The 12214-nt window shown below is 51.5% G+C and overlaps 1 protein-coding gene across 3 annotated transcripts in view; it reads left to right on the top strand.

Moving 5' to 3' along the window:
* The window catches only part of myo16 (myosin XVI), a 259436-nt gene that overhangs the window by 130586 nt on the left and 116636 nt on the right, over nucleotides 1–12214 (top strand). For all 3 annotated transcript variants that reach the window (XM_055871717.1, XM_055871716.1, XM_055871718.1), the window contains exon 8: nucleotides 10700–10775. In XM_055871717.1, the coding sequence (XP_055727692.1) occupies nucleotides 10700–10775 (76 nt within the window). The remainder of the gene's footprint in view (nucleotides 1–10699; nucleotides 10776–12214) is intronic.

Raw genomic sequence — 12214 nt, 5'->3', positions numbered from 1 at the left:
GAACGTTGAAAAGAGCTTTTATACGGCCTCAGAACTACCCAGAGACCCCATTCCAATTCTCACTGCTTACTGACATCTAGGGGAAGGCGTATGCAGTGCATGTCGACCCATAGATTACATGCAAATTTATAAACTGACCCTGGAACAGAGCCCCCGATTTGAGATTTTTCAGTTCCTGACAGGAAGTTTGCTGCAAAAGGAGTTCTGTTTTACTCACAGATATAATTCAAACGTTTTTAGAAACTAGAGAGTGTTTTCTATCCAATAGTAATAATAATATGCATATTGTACGAGCAAGAATTGAGTACGAGGCAGTTTAATTTGGGAACTAATTTTTACAAAGTCGAAATAGCGCCCCCCTATTGAGAATTAATATTGGCTGGCTAGTTTATAGACCAGTATTGGCTGGCTAGTTTATAGACCAGTATTGGCTGGCTATTTTATAGACCAGTATTGGTTGGCTAGTTTATTGACCAGTATTGGCTGGCTAGTTTATGGATCAGTATTGGCTGGCTAGTTTATAGACCAGAATTGGCTGGCTAGTTTATAGACCAATATTGGCTGGCTAGTTTATAGACCAGTATTGGCTGGCTGGTTTATAGACCAGTATTGGCTGGCTAGTTTATAGACCAGTATTGGCTGGCTAGTTTATAGACCAGTATTGGCTGGCTAGTTTATAGACCGGTTTTGGCTGGCTAGTTTATGGACCAGTATTTGCTGGCTTTTTTATTTGTTTACCTTGTCTAGTCTCATTTTGAGACCTATGGGAAGATAACTTGTATAACAGAATTCTCCTCTGTCTGTCTCTCTGCTGATGAACAGGTATTTTGGGAGCTATCGAACAGACTAGCTCAAAGTGCTGGCACGGCACTGCATGTATTCATTAATGCCTTTTAGATTAGCGATTTCATGGTGTTTCTCACAGGGAAGGAGATTGATTTCAGGATATGGATGGAGGGTGGGTGGGGAAGAGGGAGATTTGGGTAGACGGATAGGGGGCTTTGAGGGAAAGGGAAGCGATCATGTTAAAATCTTGCTGACACGGTTCAATATGTAATTACATTTCTGGGGCTGCATGGTTGGGGTGCTGACAAAGAGAATGTATTCATATTAAGAACAGTTTTTTTCCTCTTTGTTCCTCTACTACCCCCAGGCCAGGTTTCTTCTCTATAGTGTGTTTTACAGTAAAGTCTTCCTTTCTGTTACCTCTCAACCGTCACTATCTCAAATCAAATTGTATTCGTCACATGCTTCGTAAACAACAGGTTCAGACTAACAGTGGAATGCAGAGACAAAAGACAGTATTGAAAAATAATAGCATGAGGAATAAGTTGAAAAATAATAACACGAAGAATAAGTTGAAAAATAATAACACGAGGGATAAGTTGAAAAATAATAACACGAGGAATAAGTTGAAAAATAATAACACGAGGAATAAGTTGAAAAATAATAGCATGAGGAATAAGTTGAAAAATAATAACACGAGGAATAAGTTGAAAAATAATAACACGAGGAATAAAAACACAATGGGTAATGAACTTGTCTATATACACGGGGTACCAGTACCTAGTTGATATGCAGAGGTACAAGGTACTTGAGGTATATATGTACATATAGGTAGGAATAAAGTGAATCGGCAATGGGATAGATTATAAACAGTAACAGCAGCGTGATGAGTCAAAAGAGATTAGTGCAAAATGGTCAATGCAGATAGTCCGGATAGCTATTGGTTAGCTATTTAACTAACTATTTAGCAGTCTTATAGCTTGGGGGTAGAAGCTGTTCCAGACTTGGTACATCGGTACCACTTGCCGTGCGATACCTCATCCCTCTCTTTCTCAAACTCCACAGTTTATCTGAGTGCATACATAAGTGAATTTGAGTGCATAGCGACAGGGGAGGGGAGAAGTAGAGAATTTATTGGAGCCCTACCTGCTGGAACCCTACCCGCTGGAGCCCTTCCCGCTGGACCCCTACCCGCTGGACCCTACCTGCTGGAGCCTGGCGCTGGAGCCCTACCCGCTGGAGCCCTTCCCGCTGGACCCCTACTCGCTGGAGCCCTACCCGCTGGAGCCCTACCTGCTGGACCCCTACCCGCTGGAGCCCTTCCCGCTGGACCGCTACCCGCTGGAGCCCTTCCCGCTGGAGCCCTACCCGCTGGAGCCCTTCCCGCTGGAGCCTGGTGCTGGAGCCCTACCTGCTGGAGCCTGGCGCTGGAGCCCTAAACGCTGGAGCCCTTCCCGCTGGACCCCTACTCGCTGGAGCCCTACCCGCTGGACTCCTACCCGCTGGAGCCCTACCCGCTGGACCCCTACCCGCTGGAGCCCTTCCCGCTGGACCCCTACCCGCTGGAGCCCTTCACGCTGGAGCCCTACCTGCTGGAGCCCTTCCCGCTGGAGCCTGGCGCTGGAGCCCTTCCCGCTGGAGCCCTACCTGCTGGAGACCTTCCCGCTGGAGCCTGGCGCTGGAGCCCTACCTGCTGGAGCCCTACCCGCTGGACCCCTACCCGCTGGAGCCCTATCCGCTGGAGCCCTTCCCGCTGGAGCCCTACCCGCTGGAGCCCTACCCGCTGGAGCCCTTCCCACTGGAGCCCTACCCGCTGGAGCCCTACCTGCTGGACCCCTACCCTCTGGAGCCCTTCCCGCTGGAGCCCTACCCGCTGGAGCCCTTCCCGCTGGAGCCTGGTGCTGGAGCCCTACCTGCTGGAGCCTGGCGCTGGAGCCCTACCCGCTGGAGCCCTTCCCGCTGGACCCCTACTCGCTGGAGCCCTACCCGCTGGAGCCCTACCTGCTGGACCCCTACCAGCTGGAGCCCTTCCCGCTGGAGCCCTACCCGCTGGAGCCCTACCCGCTGGAGCCCTACCTGCTGGAGCCTGGCGCTGGAGCCCTACCCGCTGGAGCCCTTCCCGCTGGAGCCCTACCTGCTGGAGACCTTCCCGCTGGAGCCTGGCGCTGGAGCCCTACCCGCTGGAGCCCTACCCGCTGGACCCCTACCTGCTGGAGCCCTACCCGCTGGAGCCCTATCCGCTGGAGCCCTTCCCGCTGGAGCCCTACCTGCTGGAGCCCTACCCGCTGGAGCCCTTCCCGCTGGAGCCCTTCCCGCTGGAGCCCTACCCGCTGGAGCCCTACCTGCTGGACCCCTACCCGCTGGAGCCCTTCCCGCTGGAGCCCTACCCGCTGGAGCCCTTCCCGCTGGAGCCTGGTGCTGGAGCCCTACCTGCTAGGGCCTGGCGCTGGAGCCCTACCCGCTGGAGCCCTTCCCGCTGGACCCCTACTCGCTGGAGCCCTACCCGCTGGAGCCCTACCTGCTGGACCCCTACCAGCTGGAGCCCTTCCCGCTGGAGCCCTACCCGCTGGAGCCCTACCCGCTGGAGCCCTACCTGCTGGAGCCTGGCGCTGGACTCCTACTCGCTGGAGCCCTTCCCGCTGGACCGCTACCCGCTGGAGCCCTTCCCGCTGGACCCCTACTCGCTGGAGCCCTTCCCGCTGGTCCGCTACCCGCTGGAGCCCTTCCCGCTGGACTCCTACCCGCTGGAGCCCTTCCCGCTGGACCCCTACCCGCTGGAGCCCTTCACGCTGGAGCCCTACCTGCTGGAGCCCTTCCCGCTGGAGCCTGGCGCTGGAGCCCTTCCCGCTGGAGCCCTACCTGCTGGAGACCTTCCCGCTGGAGCCCTACCCGCTGGAGCCCTACCTGCTGGACCCCTACCAGCTGGAGCCCTTCCCGCTGGAGCCCTACCCGCTGGAGCCCTACCCGCTGGAGCCCTACCTGCTGGAGCCTGGCGCTGGAGCCCTACCCGCTGGAGCCCTTCCCGCTGGACCCCTACTCGCTGGAGCCCTTCCCGCTGGACCGCTACCCGCTGGAGCCCTTCCCGCTGGACCCCTACTCGCTGGAGCCCTTCCCGCTGGTCCGCTACCCGCTGGAGCCCTTCCCGCTAGACTCCTACCCGCTGGAGCCCTACCTGCTGGACCCCTACCCGCTGGAGCCCTTCCCGCTGGACCCCTACCCGCTGGAGCCCTTCACGCTGGAGCCCTACCTGCTGGAGCCCTTCCCGCTGGAGCCTGGCGCTGGAGCCCTACCCGCTGGAGCCCTACCCGCTGGTCCGCTACCCGCTGGAGCCCTTCCCGCTAGACTCCTACCCGCTGGAGCCCTACCTGCTGGACCCCTACCCGCTGGAGCCCTTCCCGCTGGACCCCTACCCGCTGGAGCCCTTCACGCTGGAGCCCTACCTGCTGGAGCCCTTCCCGCTGGAGCCTGGCGCTGGAGCCCTTCCCGCTGGAGCCCTACCTGCTGGAGACCTTCCCGCTGGAGACCTTCCCGCTGGAGCCCTACCCGCTGGAGCCCTACCCGCTGGACCCCTACCCGCTGGAGCCCTACCCGCTGGACCCCTACCCGCTGGAGCCCTTCCCGCTGGAGCCTGGTGCTGGAGCCCTACCTGCTGGAGCCTGGCGCTGGAGCCCTTCCCGCTGGAGCCCTTCCTGCTGGACCCCTACTCGCTGGAGCCCTACCCGCTGGAGCCCTACCTGCTGGACCCCTACCAGCTGGAGCCCTTCCCACTGGACTCCTACCCGCTGGAGCCCTACCTGCTGGACCCCTACCCGCTGGAGCCCTTCCCGCTGGACCCCTACCCGCTGGAGCCCTTCCCGCTGGACTCCTACCCGCTGGAGCCCTTCACGCTGGAGCCCTACCTGCTGGAGCCCTACCCGCTGGAGCCCTTCCCGCTGGAGCCCTTCCCGCTGGAGCCCTACCTGCTGGAGCCCTACCCGCTGGAGCCCTTCCCGCTGGAGCTCTACCCGCTGGAGCCCTTCCCGCTGGACCCCTTCCCGCTGGAACCCTACCCGCTGGAGCCCTTCCCGCTGGAGCCCTTCCCGCTGGAACCCTACCCGCTGGAGCCCTACCCGCTGGAGCCCTTCCCACTGGACCCCTACCCGCTGGAGCCCTACCTGCTGGACCCCTACCTGCTGGAGCCCTTCCCGCTGGACCCCTACCCGCTGGAGCCCTTCCCGCTAGAGCCCTACCTGCTAGAGCCCTTCCCGCTGGAGCCCTACCCGCTGGAGCCCTACCCGCTGGACCCCTACCCGCTGAACCCCTACCCGCTGGAGCCCTACCCGCTGGACCCCTACCTGCTCGAGCCCCTCCCGCTGGAGCCCTTCCCGCTGGAGCCCTTCCCGCTGGAGCCCTACCCCCTGGACCCCTACCTGCTCGAGCCCTACCCCCTGGACCCCTTCCCGCTGGAGCCCTTCCCGCTGGAGCCCTACCCGCTGGAGCCCTTCCCGCTGGAGCCCTACCCCCTGGACCCCTACCCGCTGGATCCCTACCCGCTGGAGCCCTACCCGCTGGAGCCCTTCCCGCTGGAGCCCTTCCCGCTGGAGCCCTTCCCGCTGGAGCCCTACCCGCTGGATCCCTTCCCGCTGGAGCCCTTCCCACTGGAGCCCTTCCCGCTGGAACCCTACCCGCTGGAGCCCTTCCCGCTGGAGCCCTTCCCGCTGGAGCCCTACCCGCTGGAGCCTGGCGCTGGCACTCTGCATACCAACTACACACTGACACATACTGTATACTTGCAGCATTGTCACTCACTTTAGCATCAACAGGCACATTCAGAGAGAAGGGAACAGCCTCATCTCTGCAACGCTTTATATTACAAGTATGTTACATAATTAGACTATGTAAACTAATTAAAAACTCAAAAGGATGTAAAACTGTACCCTATAAGTACCGTTGTGTTTCATGCGTCTCTTAATTCCACCTCTACTCCCCATTAGTACTGAACGGAGGTCAGTAGTATTCGGTTGTTTACGGGTCATACTGTTGCTAGGTGCTGTTTGCTTGAGTCACAGTAACATTAGCTCATACTGTAGCCGGTATTTCACTGGCACACGTAATAGGTTAATATTTCACTATCCTGGGTAAATGACTCCCATGGACTGTAGCCTATTACTGTTACTTATTATGCTTCTGTTTCTCCTTCACTCACTTTCACATCTCCCTGACATTTTCCTGGTTCAATCTGACATTTGACCCCAGCCAGGGAGTCACTACTGTGGCGATAGTGACATGATGGGGGTGCATTTATAAAGTGTTGAGTGGAGTATGTGAGGCTGTACCTTGTGGACATACTGTGGCCTGTAACCTGGCCAGCTGTTACCAATGTGAATCCAGGTTACAGTCATAGGTTACACTGTGGTAGAATATTCTGAGTCACTCTCTATACTTTACTCCAAAATGGATTTTATAGCATGATAGCAATAAATAGATAGAATGAGAGAGAGAGAGAGAGGTATATCCATATCCTCTCTAGACAGACCATAAGTAATGTGTTTAATAAAAGACACACTCTCATGTACCTCTGACCTCTAGTAGTGCAGAGTGGGAGTAGAGGAGGATGTAATGTAGCAAGTAAATATAGTACAGAGCTATGATGCCTACTCTAATACAGGAGTTTGCTAACTTTTTCACCTGACCCCCACAACAACAACAAAAAATTAAATAAAAACAGGTTAGCTGACATGGGCATTTGATAGTTGATCTGGACATTTCTGAACGGTTATAAATAGCTCTCTAAGGTATGTATTGACTAATACGACAAGAGGAACTGATGATGCACTACCCAATTTCTAAATTTACCTTGCATTATATTATAACAACTTTCAAGAGTAAGTTTGATGCCGGACTGAGTTCGTAGGGGGCACACCCCACAGTTTGGGGACCCCTGCTCCAACAGACCAGTGTCATACTGATGCATGGCCATGTCTGAGATCTTAGTCATTTTCATCTCATTGTGATGTGTTTGTGTGTGCGTGCATGCGTGTATTTGTGGATCAGGCATTGACAGACAATCTCTCACATGCTGCCTCGGGCATGCCATCCATTGGCATGTCTCACCACAAATCAACAATCACACACATTACCCACATTACATACATTACACACATCACAGACATTACACACATTACACCTACTTCATATAACACAAACATACACAAATCACAGATCACACATCTCTAACATCACATATCACATATCACATATGTTGCTAGTCGCAAACTTGGGGGAGAGATGAAGGATAGGGGGAAGAGATGAGGAAAAAAGAGAGGGGTGGAGATTAATAGGCTTTGTGAGAGACAGAGAGAGAGACAGATAAACTCACATATCTATTGGGTGAAATGCCACAGTGTTCCAACACAGTAGCAAGATTTGTGACCTGTTGCCACAATAAAAAAGGGCAACAAGAGAAGAACAAGCAACATTGTAAATACAACCCATATTTATGTTGATTTATTTTCCCTTTTGTACTTTAACTATTTGCACATCGTTACAACACTGTATATAGCCACATGACATTTGAAATGTTTCTATTCCTTTGGAACTTTTGTGAGTGTAATGTTCACTGTTCATTTTTTATTGTTTATTTCACTTTTGTTTATTATCTATTTCACTTGCTTTGGCATGTAAACATGCCGAAGCAGAGTGAGAGGGAGACATAGAGAGAGAGAGAGAGAGATGGAGCAGAGCAGAGGTCATGATCAGATGAGCTCCTGCATTTTTCAGCATTTTCTTAATAAAATATAGATTTAGAGTTAGATAATCTTGGATTTTTTGTCAAGAACATATACAGGATGCTACCCTCTACAACATAACCCTCACTTCAAATCAAAACTCAAAACCTACAACCTGATTTTGGACGGAATTACGGAATCACCTGGAAGGTTCACATCTACCAAGGATTAATTATTCTATACAGCAAATTCTCTGGAAAACAACAGAAACCTGAAAACACCACTCAACCTGGAACTGAGTGAGTAATGTTTAGTCTGAAACTATATTTTATTTCCAAAAGCCAAGAAGAAAAATACATGACATTACTTTATAAGGACTGGATGGTAACATAATTCTGCCAAGCTTGATACAGCTTCAACTAGCACTTACGTGCCAAGTGAGAGGTGTCAAAGCCCATTAGCCCAACAATGGCAGGAGAGTCGAATAGTCTACCCCAACCAAATGGAGAGGCCTTAGAAGCTGCCTCCCGCTGTTCAGAGGTAATTAAAATACAGTACCCTGTGTATGTAAAGAATGATAAGGCAAGAAAAGATCACAAAATGAAGCTCCTTATGGAAAATCAAGAGACACTTTTTGCTGACTATTACAAAAATGGGAACATCAGCAACCTTATCTTCCACACAAACCATCCCCTGGCATGGCACAGTGCTATATTAGCACACTACCCCTTTGTTAAAAGAGGGGGGGTTAATGAGGGGTGGAAACTCAGGATACTTGACAACGAGGACTCTGAGTCAGCTAATATAAATCTCTATAAGTCTGGAACAGTAATTGTACAGGGCAACCCCAAACAGTTTCAGCTGGACTTTCACCTAATCAAAGAATTAGCCCAGCAGGAGAAGCTCTCCCTTGATAAAGATACCCCCACCCCAAGCGGGTCAGACCAGACCTCTTCATTATATAACCCCACAGACGAGCAACTCTCAGCAGACAGTCAACCTCCCAGTACAGAGTACTTCTTCCTCATTGAAATTGATAAATTTACCCAGCTGGAGGTAAGGCAGGTTGAGCTGGAACAGCAGGTGATTACACTCCAGTCAGCACAGACCCAGACAACAGTCCAGCACAACAAAAAACCCTTAACCAGACCCGGAGTGCTGGAGGTGGAGAGAGACATATCTGCACTCTGGACAGTGGTGAGACAACTTCAACAGGAGAAAGAGCAGAAGCAGTAGCAGGAGCAGGAGCAGAACAGAGCACTAGAGAAGAGGATCAGACTGCTGGAGGAGAGGGAGAGGGGGATGGAGGAGAGGATCAGACTGCTGGAGGAGAGGTTGAGGGGGACGGCGTGCGACAGAGAACAACCCACTAGAGAGCTGGCCATCCCCACAGAGAAGCCAGCAGAACAGCCCACCTCAGCACCCGACAAAAGTCTCGACACCACAGCAGAACAGTCCACACCAGACCCTGACCATAGCGTCGACATCGCAGCAGAACAGACAAAATAAAAACCCCAAGCCCAGCAGCTCTAACCCCCTCTGAGCACCCCCCCTGTCAGCCACCCTGATAGCCCTCCTGACAACCCCCCCACACCCACTGAGGACAAACACAAGACACAGATTGTTCTCCTCATGGACTCAAATGGGAAATATATAGAAAAAAAAAAATCTTCCAAAACACAGTGTGTCTAAACTCTGGTGTCCAAACACCCAGTGCGCCCTAGACCTTCTGTCTGAGGACAAACTAGGCTCACCTAGCCACATAATAATACACACAGGCACAAACGACCTGAGAGCACAGCAGGAAAGGGTGGCCACAGCACTGAAGGGAGTGATTGAAAAAGCTTTAAAAAAAAGCTACTTTCCCCAACGCACAAGTGGTTATCTCCACCCTGCTACCACGAAAAGACTTCCACCCTGCTACAATACAGCGGGTAAACGCAAGCATTTCCCGTGACAGTGCCTCAAAACCAAATGTTTTCCTGGCCAACCACTTCACCCTGGACTTGAACAGAATCTATGACCAGGTCCACCTCTACAAGGCAGCAGTGCCCACCTTTGCCTGGACTCTAAAGGACATCACTCTCAAACGCAGCCCCAACACTTCACACAGGAGCAACAGATCAAGAGACACCCCACCCAGACCAGCGAGACACCCTCCAAGACCTGCAGGACACCCCCCCTGGACCTACACATAGAGGACCCACGCCAAGAGGACTTACATCCAGACCACAGCACCCCCAGACACATTCACACCCCCACCCCAACCAATCAACACCCCCCCACATCAACCATGCCCACACCCCATTTAGGCCCCCTCAGATCAGACCTATGCCACTCCTGCCCACCCCATGCACCCCACCCCCGCAAAGAGGGCATCAACATGGAAGTCACACATACGCCCAGGTAGTGAGCGGGCAAACAGGCCCAACCCCCACTCTTACACTCGCACAAGCCAACGGCATGTACCAGATGCTCAGCAGGCTCTGCTCACACTTACTGGCCTGAGGCCAAACCACGACCAACAACATTGGACACTTTATGGAACAAAAAGCCTTCACTATATCATCCTGGAATATCCCAGGCCTGAGGTCATCGGCCATTTGTAATGTCTTTATTGTTTTGAAACTTCTGTATGTGTAACGTTTACTGTTCATTTTTATTGTTTATTTCACTTTTGTATGTTATCTACCTCACTTGCTTTGGCAATGTTAACACATGTTTCCCATGCCAATAAAGCCCCTTGAATTGAATTGAATTGAGAGAGAGAGAGAGACAGAGACGGAGAGAGAGACAGAGAGGGAGACAGACAGAGAGGGAGACAGAGAGACAGAGAGACAGAGAGAGAGAGAGAGAGAGAGAGAGAGAGAGAGAGAGAGACAGAGAGAGAGAGACAGAGAGAGAGAGAGACAGAGAGACAGAGAGAAATGGGTGGAAAGAGTAAAAGGCTTGTAGTGACATAAGTAACTATATACGGCAACAGAGGAACATAAAGAAATCTGAGGCAGGAAGACGGAAGGGTGAGACTGGGGGCGAGAGGAGATGATGACAGCTACATATCAGACAACTGTTTTTGTAGATATGGGCCACAGCAAGGACATTTGGGGAGGAAGGCATGCAACATGTGATCTAATGTAGTTCCATGTCTTTTTTATTTTCTCTGAAATAATGAAGGTGTGTGTCTCTGTCTGTCCGTCTCCCTGCAGACAAGCATCGTTAGCCAGCTGCTGAAGCACAGAGCAGACCCAACTCTCCTGAACTGCAACCAAGACAAGCCCTCAGGTATAACACACTGACATACACACACACACACTCAATTTAAGCATGTGGTATTGAAATAAATAAGTGTATTTTGATTGGTCCAGTTGACCTGTGTCTGCCTAGCCTACTGTTCTAGTGATCACTCTGATAAAACGGAACCAACACACACAACCTAACCAATTCATTTCCACAAGACTGTGTGTGTGTGTGTGTGTGTGTGTGTGTGTGTGTGTGTGTGTGTGTGTGTGTGTGTGTGTGTGTGTGTGTGTGTGTGTGTGTGTGTGTGTGTGTGTGTGTGTGTGTGTGTGTGTGTGTGTGTGTGTGTGTGTGTGTGTGTGTGTGTGTGTGTGGAGGTTATACAGTCATTTGGAAAGTATTCAGACCCCTTGACTTTTTCCACATTTTGTTATGATAAAGCCTTACTCTAAAATGTATTAAATTGTTTTTGTTCCTCATCAATCTACACAAAATATCCCAAAATGACAAAGCAAAAGCAGGTTTGGAAATGTCTGCTAATTTCTTAATAACCTGAAATATGACATTTACATAAGTACTCAGACACTTAACTCAGTACTTTGTTGAAGCACCTTTGGCAGTGATTACAGCCTCGAGTCTTCTTGGGTATGACAATACAAGCTTGGCACACATGTATTTGGGGAGTTTCTCCCATTCTTCTCTCCAGATCCTCTCAAGCTCTGTCAGGTTGGATGGGGAGCGTCACTGAACAGCTATTTTTTAGGTCTCTCCAGAAGTCTGGGCTCTGGCTGGGCCACTCAATGACATTTACGGACTTGTCCCGAAGCCACTCCTGCGTTGTCTTGGCTGAGTGCTAAGGGTTGTTGTCCTGTTGGAGGGTGAATCTTTGCCCCAGTCTGAGGTCCTGAGTGCTCTGGAGCAGGTTTTCATCAAAGATATCTCTGTACTTTGCTCTGTTCGTCTTTGCCTCGATCTTGACTAGTCTCCCAGTCCCTGCCACTGAAAAACCACATCATGATGCTGCTGGTTTAGTGCTGCAGAGATGGTTGTCCTTCTGAAAGGTTCTCCCATTTCCACAGAGGAGCTCTGTCAGTTTGACCATCGGGTTCTTGGTTCCCTTCTCCCCTGATTGCTCAGTTTGGCCGGGCGGCCAGCTCTATGAAGAGTCTTGGTGGTTCAAACTTCTTCCATTTAAGAATGATGGAGGCCACTGTGTTCTTGGGGACATTCAATGCTGCAGAAATATTCTCAGATCTGTGCCTCCACACAATCATGTCTCAGAGCTCTATGCACAATTCCTTTGACCTCATGGCTTGGTTTTTGCTCTGACATGCACTGTCAACTGTGGGACCTTATATAGACAGGTGTGTGCCTTTCCAAATAATGTCCAATCAATTGAATTGACCACAGGTGGAGTCCAATCAAGTTGTAGAAACATCTCAAGGATGATCAATGGAAACCATATGCCCCTGAGTTTAATTTCG

This window comes from Salvelinus fontinalis, chromosome 19 (assembly GCF_029448725.1).
Source record: "Salvelinus fontinalis isolate EN_2023a chromosome 19, ASM2944872v1, whole genome shotgun sequence".
Taxonomy (NCBI): domain Eukaryota; kingdom Metazoa; phylum Chordata; class Actinopteri; order Salmoniformes; family Salmonidae; genus Salvelinus; species Salvelinus fontinalis.
The sequence above is the reverse complement of the archived record's forward strand: the minus strand, read 5'-3'. Positions and strand labels throughout refer to the sequence as shown.